The sequence below is a fragment of the Cimex lectularius genome, unplaced genomic scaffold (genome assembly GCF_000648675.2).
Source record: "Cimex lectularius strain Harlan isolate CLEC.00 unplaced genomic scaffold, Clec_2.1 scaffold81, whole genome shotgun sequence".
Lineage (NCBI taxonomy): Eukaryota > Metazoa > Arthropoda > Insecta > Hemiptera > Cimicidae > Cimex > Cimex lectularius.
Window position 1 is genome coordinate 1083245 of NW_019392692.1, and position 19194 is coordinate 1102438.

Sequence of the window (19194 nt, forward strand, 5' to 3'; positions counted from 1 at the left end):
GACAATCGAGATTTTGATCAGCTAAATACGACATGTGTTGAGGAAGGTTATTCATACATTTGATGAATGGGTGATTAAATACGATGATTTTTCTAATGACAAAGATAAATAAAAAATACAGAGTTACTGGATTATCTGTTTAAAGTGCCTTGTTAGATATTATTCCATATAAGTGAATTTTATCCTACCTTTGCATGCATTCTTTATCACTCTTGATTCTTCTTTTCTGAATATTTTGTGATCAATTACATTACGATTACGTATACGAAAACCTTATCTTTCTTAAAAACCATCTTGCTAGTGTCCATTGCTCTATGAGTTAAATAATAACAAATAATCGTTTTTTACTATACTGAACAAACTTTTTTTCGAATTCCCCGCACGTGTTTTCGTATTTTGAATATTTTGTTATTTCTAATGTCAACCTACAAAGCTATTTCGAACATTGAAAGGCAGGTAAAAAAAGGTAAACATTAGTTCATAAAGCCGATATTCCAGTTTTTACAGAAGGGTCAACGCCTGTTTCTAGACTTCAAATGCAATGAATTTCTCAATTTTTGGATCACTCGACCGTTGTTAAATACAGGTATTTAAGGGATTTTGTTTTTAAAAATATATTTTATTCCGTTCATTCAACGTCTTTTTTCTCTTTCTGAAAGTAGTTTCTTTAAATACGGGGTAGTCAAAGAGACGCGTTTTTTAAAAGGTTAGTTTATTTCACGTTTTTTCTGCTACGTTACGGGCTATTTTTTCTTTTTCTGCCCATCATCAGGAAACCCATCCCATTGCGTTTTCTTTTTTTTTTCAAGAGACCTTTTTCCTTTTTGAATTTGGTAACTCTTCTTTGGCCTGTAGGCCGGGACAGAGGCAATTTAATTTTCACCTTCTTCTGTAATGCCCTTTTGAGGAGAGACAACTGAAATCTTCCTTACATGAAAAAAAAAACGCAATGGGATGGGTTTCCTGATGATGTGCAGAAAAAGAAAACAGCCCGAAACGATAAGAAAAAATATGACATACACTAACCTTTAAAAAAACCACCTGTCTGTCGTACTAGAAACTCTTTTTGGGACGAGATAAATATTTTAGTTCTAAAAGTATCAAAATATCGGGCGTTTTATCAACATAAAGATTACTTCAGCCGTGCCAAAGATATAAATTACGAAGGGAGAAACTGAACGGATACAAAAAAAAAGTAGGACGTAAATTGAACGTAAAATGTTCTAACAAAGAACAAAGACTATCAGAAACCACCCACGCTGAAGTGCAATTTTTGAAATTGATTGAAAAGGTTGCCCGCTTTTTCCAGGCGTTCCGAGATGACCATCGATTTATAAAATATATTTTCGTTAATTACCTTTTTTTACAATTTGTTTTATTAGAAATTAAACATGATTTACATGCGTGTGTTCTGAGCGGTTTATTGGGCTGAATGAACTGGTCGATAATCAACGCACTTGCTTTTATTATCAAGTGAACCGAAGCAGTAAATTGTGTTAATCACTTTGACATGATTAATTAGTCATTTAACCAACATTTTATTGAACACAACTCAGGGTTAGGTATGCATAACGTATGTTGATAAATAATAACATACTGTGAATTAAGAACTAAAGGGAAGAATCTATCCGACTTTCATTCATTATGGTTTGATTTCAAAAAATCTTAAATACGTAATTATTATTTTAGCTACAAAAATGCATAAAATATTTTAGAGATTCCTTGTTAAATAGTTTTTTTTATTTGATAGAACTGACAGAAATCACAATAGTAACACATAGGTTATAAATTACTCACTTGCTTTCCTTCAGATCCTAAAAGTGGGGTGTGAGCCTGGAAAACAAACGAATTATGATTAATTAAATAAATAAACAATAAGGTAAAACCATATTAACACAGTTTTAAACATATTCACGCATTATGATTTAGGATACTTAAAAAAATTCGTGTTATGAGCCATACAAGTCAAAGGTCTAATTAAGTATGTCCCATCGTTTTTGAAGAAATTTTTTTCGGTTTAAGTCGAAAAATTTAACACTCGTGTCCGAGCATTCTTGCCAAATGGGCCTAAGGACCAAGGAAAAAATTAAAATAGTTTGTTTAAATTTGTTCTTCTGCCTTCGATGTAAGTTTGATATCCTATTAATATGATGGACTAAAGCTCAAACAATTAGACAGCAATGACTATAACCTAGCTGCCTTAGAAACCAATATTAACTGTACCTTCATAAGAAACAAATTTATAAGGAGAAGACCATACAGGATTCAGAAACAATAAATTGGATGGGGACTTGAAATGTCGAACTACTACAATAACGCATAAAATCAGACATCCAATCCTGGAAATAGGGACTGATTTTATCTCCCCGGAAACATCCTTTGCAAAATCCTATACAGTTTTATCGGGCAAAGGGGAAGAAGAAATCAGAAGAAAATCAAATCACATTATGTCATAAGATGGCTTCAAAGCCAGTGAAAGAACCGGGTCGGGTATATTTTGAATAAACCCAAAAGTGAATAATCAAATTCATTAGGGAAGCACACCACGGTCTTTCAAGCTGAAATACATGCTATCAATGTTTGTGCCATAGAAAATCTTAAAACAGGTTTACTGATGCAAAACTTCAAATATACTCATAAGACCAGACAACCAAGCACCATAAATGCATTAGTGCGTAAACGGTATATGTCCAATAGTCAATAAATTACTCCAAAATCTTCTAAAGCTGGGAATCTCTTCCAGGACACAACGAAATTCTGGGTAACGAACTATTAGAGATGCTAGCCAGAGGAGCCATCTTTGGCCAAGAGATTATAATTGGTATAACAAGATCAAACATAGCCCCCCCCCTGTCCCAGAATAGGTCCATTAATTCTCAAGGATCGAGTCAATTGAAGTACCTTAGGAAATGGGAAAATAGAATAAGCCTAAGGCTGCAGTGCTTGAGAATACACTTAGCTTGTGGCAAATAGTAATTTGTTGTGCAATCATCAACTAGAGGTCTTCGTTGAAGTTAAGGTGTTTTGCCAGATCTCGAACCATAGTTCAGGGCTCGTGTGGGTATCCTTCAGGTTCTGGTTTTTCCTCTCCAGGAGAAGGAATCTTGGCCTGCTTTCGCAACCAATAAAGGACACGTTCCAAATTTTTATTCTTCTTCCTGGCAATATCGGCACAGGTTTCTTTCCGAGGCTCTGAGTCTGCAATAATCATACTAGTCCTAACACGTCTTAGGGTTTATTAGGTGTCCCGTTAATTTCTGTGTTGGTCTTTTAATGGTCATTTTCGTTTTGTTCTAATATACATGCCTATGAGCTGCTGATTTGTTCTTCCCCTTTTTGATGAATTTACATTTTGGCAATTTGAAATGCCCCAAAACGATTCCGGGCCCTTCCAATAACGTAGGATTTGTTTTAAGCCCGCTGAAATCGTGTAAACCCTTTAAATACGAAATGGCAATCAAAATGTCCCGTCTTCAACTTAAAAATGCAGGACTCATCTGGATTTTACCCACAAACGACAACGATTCGAAAGCCAATGTTTTTTTTTTGTCAGCCTATGTTTACATTTAAATTTGACGAGGATAAAATCAACAAAACTTCACGTAAGTTCTATTTTATACCATCCGTTTTAATTAATTTTCGGAGATTAATTTGTGCCTTAAAGTATAGTATCCATCAACTGTACGTTTTCTCTTGTCTAAGAAAAAATTGACCCGTGTTGGCAAAGTTTTGCGATTAGATATAAATGTGTACAGAATATGTATATACAGAAAATATTCCAAATTGCAGACAAATTGAATGGACTAGTGTTCTTTTCTAAATGATAAAAAAATTATTAATACTAATTTTACTTTAATCTATTAACGTTTAAAGAAGTTTATGAAAAAAACTGCATATGTACATATTTATAATGTATATATATATATATATATATATATATACANGACCATGGACAATATGAACTTTTTTGTTCATTTTAGGGTGAAGAATCTACTGGAGAAGTTTGTAGCACGAGTAGCAATTCACCCTGTATATATATATATATTTGTTTATCAAAAATATATTGTTGTAACTGTTAATGACTTTTCAAGTCACGAGCTTGTTGGTGATCGAAGTTCTACGATCTCTTAACTCTTAAGAACTCTTAAATTAGTAAAGCACGTAAAGCAAACGCCTTCTTCTGCGATAAAAAAAAAACTTTTATTGTCTAAAGTGTGTACAAAAAGCGGGAATTTTAACTATTTACATTTAGTCAAATAAAAAGGTAGCAGTTTAGTTACCTATCATGAGGATAAGTTATTGTCTTAAGTCCCGAAACAAGCTTTTAACCTTAAGGATATCCTTTCAATTAAAATTCCTTAGCCCATTGTTAATTTGTCACGACTGTTCTTTTGGAAAAAATCCGAGAAAATTGACACATGCAAATTCGTTTTCTAACCAGTACTACGTCAAGGTCAAACAGAAATCCGGCCAAGAAAACAATTTTAAATTTATAAAATGGATTTTAAAACATACGACATGCACGTCTGCGCCAGGATGAACACGGCGAAGCCTCACTTGCCGTTTTAATTAGACCCGTTTTTCGGCGGATCGATGTGAGAAAATCCACTCAAACGTGAATCAGTGGCGGTCCTCGGGTAAACAAGAGTAATTAAGTTTACACTGACCCGACGTGGGTAAATAGAGTCGAAGTGAGTACAGAACTCGATACGGCCAGGGGAAGTTATGCTAGGTCGACTTTGCAGGAAAGTTATGGGTGATTGCAGCATTCACAAACAAGCGGTCAAATTAAGCGTCGGAATTGGAAATTTTTACGACAGTAAATTCATAAACCCTCCGTAGCAAAGGATACACTGGTTTTAACTTAAAAAAGACAATTGATTAAGGTTTTTTAGTTGAGATAAAAAAAGTCAATGGCACGAGCGGGATTCGAACCCACGATCATCGGCTAGATACGCCGCTGCTCTACCACTTGAGTTATCGTGGGTTCGAATCCCGCTCGTGACACTGACTTTTTTATCTTAACTAAAAAACCTTAATTAATTGTAATATATTAATTGGTCAAGTGGACCACGAAATTAGTGAACTTAAAAAAGACATTCCCTATTACTATAAAAGCTAGTGGACAAACAGTAATAAAATATAGTATTTCTTTAAAGTTTCTATCTATATTTTTCTATAAAGACAGTAAGAAAGTTAAGGCTTTCTGATTAAAATTAGCGGTTGAGATATTTAAATTGCGAAAGTCATCCTTGCCAGGTAAAATCCGGTACAGGAAGACAGTGTGGAATGAATTCGCCAGTTGGCCAGTACATCATTCAGGACAAAGTAACAAGCAAAAAAATTGCAAAAGATGTCCAGAAGATTATAAATTAACTTTACTAACAATAATTAACACATATTATGTCCTATGTAAATTAAAAGATAAACAAAAGGAGAAAAAAATGAATATTCGGATAAACTCGAATCCAGCAGGATCAGATCAACTGAGTGTTCAAATTTAATGCAGAAAAGTTTAAATTAACAAAAAATATATAAAGCGTTCATGTTCCCTGAATTGAATAAAATATCTACCCTTTAAGGAGAAGTCCTGTTCGTTTTATTTCTTTATGACTAATTCAATAAGCATGCAAGAAAGTATTTAAACTGAGGCGGAAAGGTGTCCTTGGCTAGAGTACCCCAATGTTTCGAACACCTACAGCAAACATCTGTCTTAAGATAGTTAGAAGGGCTCAGGACGACCATCAACTGATGTTTTACATAAATCTTTAGAGGCAAATACAGCCACGTACAGTTGCGTATTGCCACAGAAAGTGGAGTGTGTCGATAATCGCTTTCTCCATAACACGGTAGACATAAAAAAATTGAATTAGACTAGTCCTGCAAGTCACAATACCCAGTACCCCCACACAGTAACCGGTTGAAAATTAAGAAAAACATAATCAAATTACAAGTAAAAGGAGATTTTACCAAAAGTACTGATGTGGTGAAAAGTGGGTTTACAGGGCAAAAATCATGATACCAATGGATAGATTGTATTTAAACGAGTTTTTCAGTTCACATAGAGTTAACGTGAAAAAACCGATTTTTATAACTGTTAATGACTCTTCAAGCCACGGGCTTTTCGGTTTTCTTCTACAATCTCTCAGCTCGTAAGTTTGGTAAGAGAACTAGTCCAGGCGTTAGCTTTGGTTTGGCTACCGCACTGATGTTCATTGCTAGAAGAATTCGCATGGTAACTTTCGACGGCCACCTCAAGCCGAAGAAAAGTTATATATCATCACACTTGGCTCAGGTTAAAAATATTAACAGCTCTGTATGAAATAAGATTACTCCACAGGGTCTGTAGTTTGGTCGTTTTATATAATTTAGATCTGCCTTTCCTCCCTGTATTGTTCTTGGCTTTTGAGCATTTGTTAACTTCTTTGTTCTGTTATTCAGTAATGGTCAAGATTGCAAAACGGTTGAGGCAAGGAATCGTCTACTTATATTCCCGTGATTTTTGCCTATGCCAAATGACAACCATGCACGGGACAGCCGGCTGGACTAAAATTCGCATAAAAGGATTCAGCTTCTTGCCTCACTCTGCTTAAACCCCGAACGACACTTAAGAAGAAAAAACGTAGCAGTACGTCTGATAGGCCAACGCAGCGAGGATAGACAGACCAGGATGGTCAAAAACGATCAAACTACTGGTTTATCATCACGCCGACCTTAAGAGTAAATGTAATTTATAAAAAGTAATCATCATTCTATGAATTGAAGCTTCGCCGCTGACCAGGAAAGAAAATTAAGTCAAAATCGAGGTAGGAAAGAAATTTTCAATATCCAACATAATGAGTGGTGCAAACGTGTGATTGGGCAAACTAGCTGAAAGGTTACTAATGAGAGAGATTAGTAATAACTCAATGCCATTGGATCGCAATGGGTTATGCTTCGTATATTAATTTCATTTTATAATTACGAAATTAAGACATTAATTATTCATACCCTCTATCCTTATTAATCGTAATATCCTCTCATGATATAGGATCAGTTTACCAGCAATGATAGAAATAGAAATTGTAATAAGAAAACGAAAATAACCTACATATTACTGCAAAAATTTAATATTATTAGGGGAGATTACAATGATTGTATGTGTAATATTTATTTTCACCATCCTGCGAGAGCTATCGGAAATATGGAACTTGATGTGTACAATTAATAAAGATGGCATGGAAGAATGCAGTAGGCCGTTTTTGTTGAGTTTTTATTGGTCTGTTAGTTCATTCCACTACATTCACTGCTTACATGATAACATTCTTAAGTTCTGCACTTAAGTTACGCTCTACTACCAAAGGCAAGGTGTGAGAGGATGGAAACGGTTCTGGAGAACGGAAGCGGAGGATTTGATATTCAATGCGTCGTTAGACGATTGCCGAGTGTGAGAGCCCGGCTCGCTGAAAGTTTACGTGCACATGTCACGTCCAGCTGAATAGGGCCGATGACAAAGGTGTCCGCTCTCAGAAATTGCTGAATAGCTCATTAAAACCTTAAAGTCGGAGGCAAGGGCAGGGTTCAAATGTAGCGCTCTAACCTCGGCCACAGTTTGAGGTCACCAAGAAAGATTAAATTCTAATTTACTTGAAAGGTTCCGTTCCATACAGACAGAATGCAGAAGGCTCGTGTATATGAGCGTAGGACCGATCGTGCCTTCAAATTGGAAATACTCTGACTTATTGGGCAAGGCGAAATAAATGGAAATTAAAAATGTTGAAAGGTTTTTTTTTACCGAACATGGAACATATAACCCGACATCTTTGATCTCTGTCTCATTTAAAAGCCGAAAGCTCCCACCACCTGTCGTTAAAACACGATCTTCTTCGATTGTCGTTACGATGATTAACTGTAAATATGTCAAAATGAGATTTGGGAAAGATGAAACCAATAGCAATATTTCTAACGAAAACGAGCTTAATCACGAACTGAACTGATGCCAAGTAAACGCTATTCACGGTACTTATTTCAGGAAAGGTCAACGGTGCAAACGTTAAAACCGTACAATATGAAATCCAGTGTCCTTTATTAAAGAGTAGGGCAGATCGGTGTATCGTTTATTATGCAAATACCGCGAGTACAGTAAAGTGCTCCAAACACCCTTGTCTGTCCGTTTACCTGAATCACGCCATCCCATTAGCATTTTGCCTTTTGGTCGCTGCTTCAACCTCTGGTAAGTTGCAAATTCAATGATTGTTAACCGAAATGGTTGATAAATTTAATTATTAAAAGGGAAAATTCAAACTTTACTCTGCCTTGCATTTTGCTGTTCTTACTATCGAGAAATGTAAGGGGCATGGGTGACAAAAGAAAGTTGGCTTTATGTGTTTGTAAACGGGTGTTCGGCTACTCGGGTTACAAAGTTTGCAGGTAGATTTTACATTCAAAATAAAACCAAAAAGCCCTAATTAACTATGGTTGGAATCTCAACAGTTTCGGAGTTATTCCCCTTTTTCTGATTTTTTAGAATTTTACGACCTTGCTTCAAATAAACAATGCTAACTCCAAAATTAAAATGTTTTGGACAAATCCGTGATACCATTGAAAACAAGGTTAAATTTATAATAAGACGTGATCGATACTAAACTTATAAACGTTGGTGATATAAGCGTTTTAGTAGGCAGAACTTTGAAAAATATTTTTTTTTTCAAGGTTGAAAAACTTACTCTGGAGATTCTTAACTACTAGTTTCAAACCTAGAGACCTGCACATTTCAAAAAACGTACTCTATTTAACATCCTTTTTAGTAGTGAAATTGCTTTTTTACTTATTTCTTTCAAAGATGAAGATATTGATGAAGGAAGAGAAAAAAACCGTGGTTTGGTTGGTAAGGAGGAAAGATATAAAAAATAAATTGAATGAATTTATTAAACATTTTTTAATAAATCTATAAAAAATTTCCTTAAGTTTTTATTTTTTACTATATTAATCTTTCCGCCTTACCAATCCGTCCATTTTTTCCTTTCCTTCATCTTAATAAAACAATTACACAACGAAACCACGGGTTTTTTTCTCTTCCTTCATCAATATCTTCACCTTTGAAAAAAAGTAAGTAAAAAGCAATTTCACTACTAAAAAGGATGTTAAATGTAGTACGTTTTTTGAAATTTGCAGGTTTCTAGGTTTGGAACTAGTAGTTTAAAATCTCCATAGTAAGTTTTTCAACCTTGAAAAAAATATTTTTCAAAGTACTGGCTAGTAAAACGCTTATATCACCAACGTTTATAAGTTTAGTATCGATCACATCTTATTATAAATTTAACCTAGTTTTTAATGGTATCACCGGATTTGTCCAAAACATTTTAGTTTTGGAGTTAGCATTGTTTATTTGAAGCAAGGTCATAAAATTTTAAAAAATCAGAAAAAGGGGAATAACTCCGAAACTGTTGAGATTCCAACTTCGGACTTTTTGGTTCCACTTTGAATGTAGAATCTACAGGCAAAGTTCGTACCACGAGTAGCCGAACACCCCGTATAAATAGTCTGCTGACTGGACACTGCAGACTCCGAAGGCTTTATTATAGAGTCAGACTAGCTGAAACAATCTTGTACAGATATTTACAGGAAAATAAACAGAGTAACATGCAACAAGTTGGAGTAAAGTCAGCAGGCTGACATTCTATCACCGGAGAGAGGAAAAGTCCAGGCCAGAAGGACACACACGGAAGTATTTAACAAAGTTTTGAGATTCGGTAGAAAGCCTTAAGCTTAATGTGGAATTCTGGAAAATAACGGAAAGGACAATATGAATCAAGTATTGGATAGAAGTGAATATCTGCTGACGTTAACTGGTATGAATGATTTAATTACTTAATTTAATTTAATTCAATTAATGCCTGGACGTACTGACTTTTAACAAGAGGGACCTAAGTACCCAGAGACTAGGCCACATAAGAGGCGTTCTGTCGGATAGAACTTTGTATCTAAATGTCTGAGACCTAACCTGCTAGGATACGCAAACTAAAATGAAAAATTATGTACACATGTTTTAGTCTACTATTGTACATTTGTGTAATTGCTGCTTAAAAGTCCTCATACAAGCTTTGTTTTTGTGTCATTTTGTTTAAATGCGACGTCATGCCCGAACGATTAACTGATGTAACAGCGCTGTTCAATCCGGCGAAACATCCGGCATTTGGACTCTCATTTCGTTCCAGTAATAGTTCAGTTGAATGTAAAATTTCGCGTATATGAATGGGAGACTTTTCGTTCATGTGTGATAAATACAGATACGCCACTACCAAACTATTATTTATACGACCATATGATACAATACCCCTTTTCAAGACTGCTTAACAAAGGTCAAATCACTAACTAAATAACCAATTTTTTATTTCTAGCATATTGCATCATAGCTAGATGTTGGACATCGATGGAACTGGTTGAACTGGAGATAAATACATCGTTTCTAGGTGACACAGGCATATCCAGATATCCCAAGCTCCTCAAATCAGTCCTTATATACCGTAAACTAATCATCCAACAGCTCTAGACCTGCCACTCAGACTAACATGGCTTCAAACAGGTTCAATTTATCTGCTAGATATCGTACTATCGGATGAAATATCCTGTTCTTGAAACTGGCAGTTGGTTTCTAGTGATCGCTCAGTTCAGAAAAATTCGAAATTGTTGTTTTCGTTAATTTATTGTATTGCAGTTTTCTTCATGGCTGCAATTCTTCACGAGGTTTGAATCACCATATATGCCACTATCAAAACCTTCTTATTTTCTGAGGCTAGACTACTTGACAAAAGGTCAAAAACGACTAACAAACGACATACAAAATAGCTACTTAGTCTGAACTTTAATGTTATGCAGACATTTCCAACATGCAAATCTACATCTATAACCACCATAGTGATCTTAATGTGTCATTCATACGTGATACAACCCTATCCAGATATACCAAGTTCCATAAATCACCCACAAACGACAAAGGGCCTCAAACAGATTCATTTGTCTGTCGTGATTTCACAGAGTTGGGGCTTTGGTTAGGTTATAAGAAGGGTCAGGGTTATAAGAAGGGTGAGGCAAGATACCGTAAGCGAACACTGAAGACCAAACCAGCAAGGATAAGCAGACCAAAATGATCGATGATACGAGAAAATTGTAATCTTACCATATTAAAAAGAGTATATTTTAAACATGAAAAGCACATCTCCAAATAAAACCACAGGGGTCGACCATTCCGGCCAAGCATCTATTCTTTATCGTGTAAAAACAGCATAAATGAATCGTGCTTCAAGTATTAGACTAACTTATGTGATTTACGCCTTTTAATCCCTCATCTAATTCACTTTCTCCTTCTAACAATTTACAGTAGAACTGGCCCAAGATTTGTTTATAATTGTGATAAACCTCACTTTGGTTTTATCGTTAGAATTCCATGCAAGGCGTTTTAATGGATTTTAGTTTTCCTATAACTGGAAAGAATTTCTCTTTAATTGTAGCCGAAGATGTATAGGTATTTCGGGGAAATGAAGAAAGGGGTGGAACTGTATTGAAAACATCCATTAAGCCACCATCAATCAGTGTATCGGTTTTTTACCCTCTTGTCAATCAATGCGTCCAAAACCTTTTAAATATTCGTCCTCCAAAGTGCCGAACCATGTAAGGCTTTAACGACAATAATAAAATAACAGTCATTTGTCGATCGTTTCACAAACACATGTACTACTTGAAATAGAAACCGGCACTCAATTGTGTCTGAGTTGTAACTACATGACAACGTTCAGTATAGTATCGGTCTCGATGATAAATGATAAACTGGGAGATAAGGGATGTAGGCCATAAAGGTAAAAAAACTTATTTTCTAATGTCAAGCTTTCGGCTGTATTTAACGCCTTCCTCCAGACTATTTAATGGTGGGCTGGGTTAAGTTGTTAGGCCCCTTCCGTTAGAACCACATGTCCGGGTTAATCATGAAGCTTTTTAAAAATAGGTTTTCAAGTAAGTTTGTTCAATAATTATTATAATCAATTATATTTAGTCTATTGACGAAATTTCTTCTTTCAATTAATTAATCTTTTTTTGCAAAGTTTTGGTTGAAATGAAAAAGTTAGTGCCACGAGCGGGATTCGAACTACTTTCGGCTAAATACGCTCGTAAATAAAAATTTAAAAAAATAAATCCCGCTCGCGGCACTAACTTTTTCATTTCAGCCAAAACCTTCAAAAAAGATTAATTAATTGAAATCATTATAATTTTTATATATGTCACCTGCAATAAAATAATTGCTCTTAATTAAACAGAGTACAGAGGAAGGCGTTAATAACAGCCGAAAGCTTGATAGAAAATAATTTGATTTTTTTACCTTTATGGCTTAATCCCTGATCTTTTATCTTTATCATTTACCAGACATAATATTTGACGTTTCACAATTTGGAAGAAATACATTTAATAAGCCTGATAAATGGAAAATAACAAATAATTTAAATAGACCACATTAATTTTGATAATCAAATACTGAAATACATCAGCATGTTGAAAATCCCAGGAGATGATGATAAGTAAGCTTCCTCTCTTTCTAAGTTGAAGGGATTTAATTATGTTAACGTTTTATTCGACGTAAAGAACGATTGATTATTATTCCTGGTCCTTTTTTCATTTTTCGCGATGCTGTCTTAAAATAAATAATAACAAATTTCGAATGAAGGACGTGTGAATGAAACATGTAAAAATGTTCGAATCGAATAAGTCGAATACTGCTCGACGCATTTGTAAAGGTCGCATCGATTTATGAAAATTGATTATTCGACGATATAAGGAAATCGAGACCTTTTTGCTATTACGTTATGGACTATTATGTTCGGTAGACATAAAAAATTCACTTAACACATACCATCGTGCCCGGAAAAATGTCTTATTTTTAGGTCGAGAGACGGTCTAAATAAAAACGGGGCGAAAGTAATATCGTCTAAAAAAAGGATACCCTTTTCGTTACGTGATCGCGGATAGGTTCAAGTTTCCGTGAAAGTCTTATTTTTACAGAAAACAACATGCATGATGTTCGTTATATCCTTGAAATCGTTTTACCATGTACAGCTAAGATTCTCGTATTTCACACGTTAGAAGTTGAACCCATTGCAATTTTATATGAGAATTAGCAGAGAAAAAATAAAGTGTCTATCTCCTCATCCACTACACCTCAAAAGGGTTTTTAAACGTGTGCTCGTCTTACATGGCAAGAATTACCGACATCAAAAACGTCCGTATGTTTTTACAATTAATTCAATTAATTTTGTTTGCTTTGGCGTCCAGAGTTTATGTTATTGGGTTTGATTGTAATGCTAACACAATTAGAAGCTACAATACCCTAAAGTTCAAACCAACTAGCAATATTAATAAACCTTTATTTAAAAAAAATTAGACTACGTCCCTTACATCAGTAATTCGGCGTCTACAGGGATGATGATACTTATACATTGGCACAAATAATAAATAAATTAATATAAGCCTAAATTAAACTTTTCAATCTAAGTTTAGTACTGAGAAAAAGAAAAAGAGAAAAAGTAAAAGGTAAGGGCTCAATAAAAAAAATGCTTCGTTTTTGCTTTTCGATACAATTTACAATATTTAAAATATGGTCTTATTTTAATAAAACATCAAGAATATAATAAACTTTTTCGATAAGAGGAAAAAGTTCAAAGACTTTATCAAGTCTAAAATATGATGTGATACTTTTCAAATCAGACTTAGATACATGGACGATGTAAATCAAATAGCATGAACAAAACAGAAATTTCACGAAAAATATGATGTTATGATTTTTCAAATTAGACTTAAATTCATGGGCGATGTTGTAAATCAAATAGCATGAACAAAACAGAAATTTCACGAAAAATATGATGTTATGATTTTTCAAATTAGACTTAAATACATGGGCGATGTTGTAAATCAAATAGAATGAAAAAAACAGAAATTTCACGAAAAATATGATGTTATGATTTTGCAAATTAGGCTTAAATACATGGGCGGTTTTAAATCAAATATATTGGACGAAGCCCTCTACGTTCAAAGTTGTCTTGGAGGGAAAAAAAAGAAGGACGATCTTATGACTGATCCTTCAAAGTTTCCAAGTAATCTAAATTAAGTAGCTCGAACTCAAATTCGAAGGCAAATATCATTTAAAACAAAAATTTTCATAACGAAAAAGTTCATAAACTAAATCCGGTCATATCTGTTTTGAAACAAAATAACTATGTCTCTCTCTTATGGCCCTACAAAGAATCTTTGACCGAATACGAAGTTGATTATTATTAGCAATAACCTTCATGAACAACATTGAAAGCCAACATCACGAACAAAATCAAAAAGGCTGAGGAAAAAACCAGGTAAAATATAGTCCTCCATATTTGTTTATGTTTTGAAACAAAAGGAAGATATTTGGACTGTCTCAAAGCAACCTCATGGTTCATATAGTTCATTCACACAAACCTACGCTAATCGTGTTAAGTTTTTTAAGTCGAAACGTTTTGTGACGCAAGTGTTTACTTAGATGTCATCCGCTTATTATAAGAGTGTTCGTAAAAAGCAGAAAAAATTTCGTGTTGGTTGTTTATAATGGAACAGTTCGAGACAAATCAAAAATTAAACTGAAAAAGCCTTTGGAAACCTTTAAAACTAATAATCTAGCAACTCTGGCTTTTGAGTTAAATATTGTCACTTAAATAAGCATAAATTAACCGTAATTAATCATGAACAAGTGACACAAAACTATAAAAATAGTGTACAAATTAAATCAAGTCCTTCACATCAATATGTTTAAAAAACAGAACGGTGTTTTTCGTGCTCGTGAAAAAATGAAATTTTCGAGTAAGAAACATTATAAATGAATCAAGTTCTCTAGATTCATAACTGTTTGGAAACGAAAGAACGATTTTTTACATAAAATGAGGCTTGAACGACTGCATGGCTCATGCTTATTGTAAGTCAAATAGGACAAAGTCAACCTATTTTTCGAGAAAAAAGTTCAAAACTACCTTATTGAAACCAGTTTTGGATCCAAGGGACGAACTTATGACGTTTCAAAGCAGAACTCGATCGAATAAGCCTATTTTTAAGAAGAAAAAACAGTAATAAAAATAAAATGTGTAAATAAAGTCGTATACAATAATAGTTAAAAAAAATTTAAAGTATGAACTTATAGCACTTCAAAGTACAAGTAGCTACTCATAATTCTCATAATGATTGGAATATAATAGGACGAACAAAAACGAAATTTTCGAGGAAAAACAATACAGTCCTCACATTCATATATGTTTTGCGAACAAACTTATAAGCTTCAAACCAGATATGAACGAATTAATACCTCATATTACTTGTCTAATATCGCGAATAATAAATCCAATATTTTTAGAAAAGAGCAAAACATCACGAACAAACTTATGAAGCTTAAAAGCAGACTTGAACGAATTAATAATTCAAAAGTACTTGTCTTATGCGAAAAAAAAGAAAAATATTTTTAGGAAAAAAAGGCGAAACATCACGAAAAAACTATGAACCTTCAAAGCAAACTACGAATTATAATACATATTACACCTAATTACACGAAAAAAAGGAAAACATTTTTACGGAAAAAAAGCGAAAAATCACGAACAAACTTATGAAGCTTAAAAGCAGACTTGAACGAATTAATAACTCATAAGTACTTGTCTTATGCGAAAAAAATATATATATTTTTAGGAAAAAAGGCGAAACATCACGAAAAACTATGAACCTTCAAAGCAAACTACGAATTATAACACATATTACACCTAATTACGCGAAAAAAAGGAAAACATTTTTACGGAAAAAAAGCGAAACATCACGAACAAACTTTAGAAACTTGAAAGCAGACTGGAATGAATTCCTTGTTAATAACACGAAAAATGCCAAATTTGTTAGAAATGAAATAAACACGGCAGAAAAACAAAATTCTAATATTACGAATTTCAAAAAAGAATCATTTTCTATGCCAATTAGCATGACCGAGATCTAGTGTTGTTGTATTGGTTTCATTGTAAACACTAATATTTAATCTTATTTAATATGGTATCCTACACACATCAATAATAAAGAAGGAAGATTTTTTTTAATATTACGTATATAATATAAAATAGAAAAAGATTTGATTCAAGTATGAGCGAAGAAAATTTAAAACTAAAAGCATCCTAATTGAAAAATTGTGTCAGTTCATTAAGTTTATCATGGTGCAGTTCATTAAGGAGGATGTTGTTAAGGATAGGACATTGCGACAACAAAATGATAAACGTCCTCTTTTTATTTCGAGCCGGACACAGGACCGTCATCTCTTCCAAACCATGAAAGACAGTTTAAACATAAGGGCTTAATTTAAATAGCCGACGCAACTCACGTAAGGCCATTTATGAGTGCAAGTAGTTTAGAGCTTCAATTGAGCATCTTCATAAACTGAGAATAAAACCTTGAAATCAAACTGCAAAATATACCTAATATTTTATAACCAATTTTTTATTTTGGAGGGTGTGCTCTTTTGACAAGCTGAACAACCAACAAATTTGTGTTAAAATGTAAGGAATCGTAGACAACGTCAAATTGTATCTTTAATTTTAGACTTTAGTTAACATAAATTATCTAGCCTGATATTAATTTTTAAAGTAGAGTTGAATAATGTGAACATTCAGTTGCAAACTGCTATATTTATCTGACCAGCGATAAAATAAGTGTACATTGACAGGTTTTTACAGTATGTATCACTGGAAAACGCATCCACTTTAATCAGGACAGGCGTTGATAAAAGCTGATTTATTTTCGACAACGAAGTAGTTATTGCACGAGTAAATATAAAATGGTTGCCCAAGAAAAAGTTATTCGACACGTTTCGCGAGGAACGAAGAGAACAAAGTTGGTTACAAACTGTAATTGCCCATAGGGCAGATTAGTCTCGGCTAGCGCTTCTAGGATATGTTACCTGTTTCTGTTTCCCGTTCTGCTTAATTAAGTCCCGGTATTAGTTGCTTTTCGTACCCATTCGTCCGACTGAGAGAGGAACTCTTCCCCTTCCGCTGTTTATAGCTATCAAGACACTGAAAAGCCCTTCCGCTAATCTAATCCATTTCCCGTCTCTTCTTTAGCTAACTTCTACGACTTCAGAGATAAGTTCGGATAATTTAAACGAATTGGACGGTCCAATTTATCCGAGAGGGTTTCCCCGTGTAGAATTAGCAGCTGTACATTTTCTGCGCCTCTTAATTAAATTTTTAAGAGGATTTTTGTTAAACTGCCTGGCAGTCGAATTAAGGCAACCTTGGCTAGCTAAAGGTGAAGAAGATTTTATTTATATTAGGCAAAAAGGACTTCAACAATTTTTCAAAATTTTATCTGGATTACGCCACACATTTGTCTCTAATTTAAGGAATGAGCATAAATATTTCAAAAGAAAAGTTAGCATGTTTCGGCGATTAGAGTTAAAACAGAAGTGGCACTTTTGAAATTTTCTTGTTTGTTTATTTAAACTCCCTAATTTATAAAAATATACAACAAATCATAGGAATGACAGCGAGGTTACCCAATGGTTATGCTTTCATGCTACGGATTCATCCGAACAAATCTGCCGTACAGAGATATCCGTACAGTGGCGTGACGTACGGTGAAACAGCCGTCTTTATCCAAGTTAAATTGTAAGTCACTGGAAACGAAAGTTAAGCTCTTCGATTGCATTCAGCTTCAGCTTTCTATGGTGCTGAGCAATCGGCATTGAGTAATATGGAAGAAATCTATAAACTTCAGGTACGCTCATTAAACAACTGTATCACCTCCGTCCTTGTCCTTCGAATATATATTATTCTTCCACTTCTCAACTTTATCATCTTTAAATTCACTAATTTCGTGGTCCGCTTGACCAATTAATACATGACAATTAATTAAGGTTTTTAGTTGAGATGAAAAAAAGTTAATGGCACGAGAGGGATTCGAACCCACGACCTTCGGCTAGATACGCCGCTGCTCTACCACCTGAGCTATCGTGACCTCGATCCACTCGGACATCAACTCCCCATCTCAACCCCACCTTATGAGTTTTCCCTCCCTCGGAAGAGCAGCGGCGTATCGAGCCGAAGGTCGTGGGTTCGAATCCCTCTCGTGCCATTAACTTTTTTTCATCTCTACTAAAAACCTTAATTAATTGTCATGTATTAATTGGTCAAGCGGACCACGAAATTAGTGAATTTAAAGATGATAAAGTTGAGAAGTGGAAGAGTAATATATATTCGAAGGACATTGACAAATGCCTGGACTCGCGATATTACCCTGTGTTTATAAAGATATCTGGTTTACCTTCAGCTGAACGATATTTGTTTTTTAGTTTAGTTATTAATAAAATAAGAATATTTGCTGAGGTTAGTTAATTGTGAAGTATTAAAGTTATTTTTCAGCGAAAGTTTTTATAGAATCAAGGTAGATTACGTGCATGTAAAAGAAACTTTATACAACACTATCTTTTATATATGTATAACCATCTGAAAAGCTAGTTCCTTTGAATATACATAGAGCTGAGTTAAAATAGGAGGATATATTAAATTTTGACCAAAATCAGAAAAAGGGCAATGATTTATTTATTGTTTTCCCGAGGGTTTGAGGATAAGAGCTTTTCGTTATCAGAATGAGGTTTTGCCAGAACGACTGAACAAAAATATGCTTAGTTATTTGTAGTATTTAAAAGAAATATAATATAAGTAATAAATACATATCTGTAAAACCTGATCACTTTATTTGTGTATTAAACTCCAAATTACTTTGTTTGTTTGCAGTAGCGAAACCACTACTTACGTATATATTTTGGTTAAAAATGTTTGTTGTTCAAATATGTTTATAAATTGTAATGATGATTGGCTGACAAGTGAAAATTGTTGCTGTCACATACGGATTCGACCGAACGTTAGATCCGCCGTACGGTGGACAATCGTCTTGCGATCACGAGCACAGTCACCTACGTGAAAATGGTTGTTTTCGCAGGCTACCTAGGGCCCACCAAGCACTATATTGCTGGACCGGATTGCTAGGTAACGCCACATGCCCTCTTTGGTGCAGGATTTCCAAAATTTATACTACATTATTACAGGCAATTGTAGACAGTGCGATAACCTTTCCGTCTGGTGTGAAAGGGAAAGTAATTTTCTCCGTGCGGAAGATTTTCCG

General features: G+C 34.3%; 1 protein-coding gene across 15 annotated transcripts in view; it reads right to left on the bottom strand.

Moving 5' to 3' along the window:
- Positions 1 to 19194, bottom strand: part of LOC106674408 (disks large 1 tumor suppressor protein) — a 565060-nt gene that overhangs the window by 59712 nt on the left and 486154 nt on the right. For all 15 annotated transcript variants that reach the window (XM_024225925.1, XM_024225931.1, XM_024225933.1 and 12 more), the window contains one exon: positions 1798 to 1833. In XM_024225925.1, coding sequence (XP_024081693.1) covers positions 1798 to 1833 — 36 coding nt within the window. The remainder of the gene's footprint in view (positions 1 to 1797; positions 1834 to 19194) is intronic.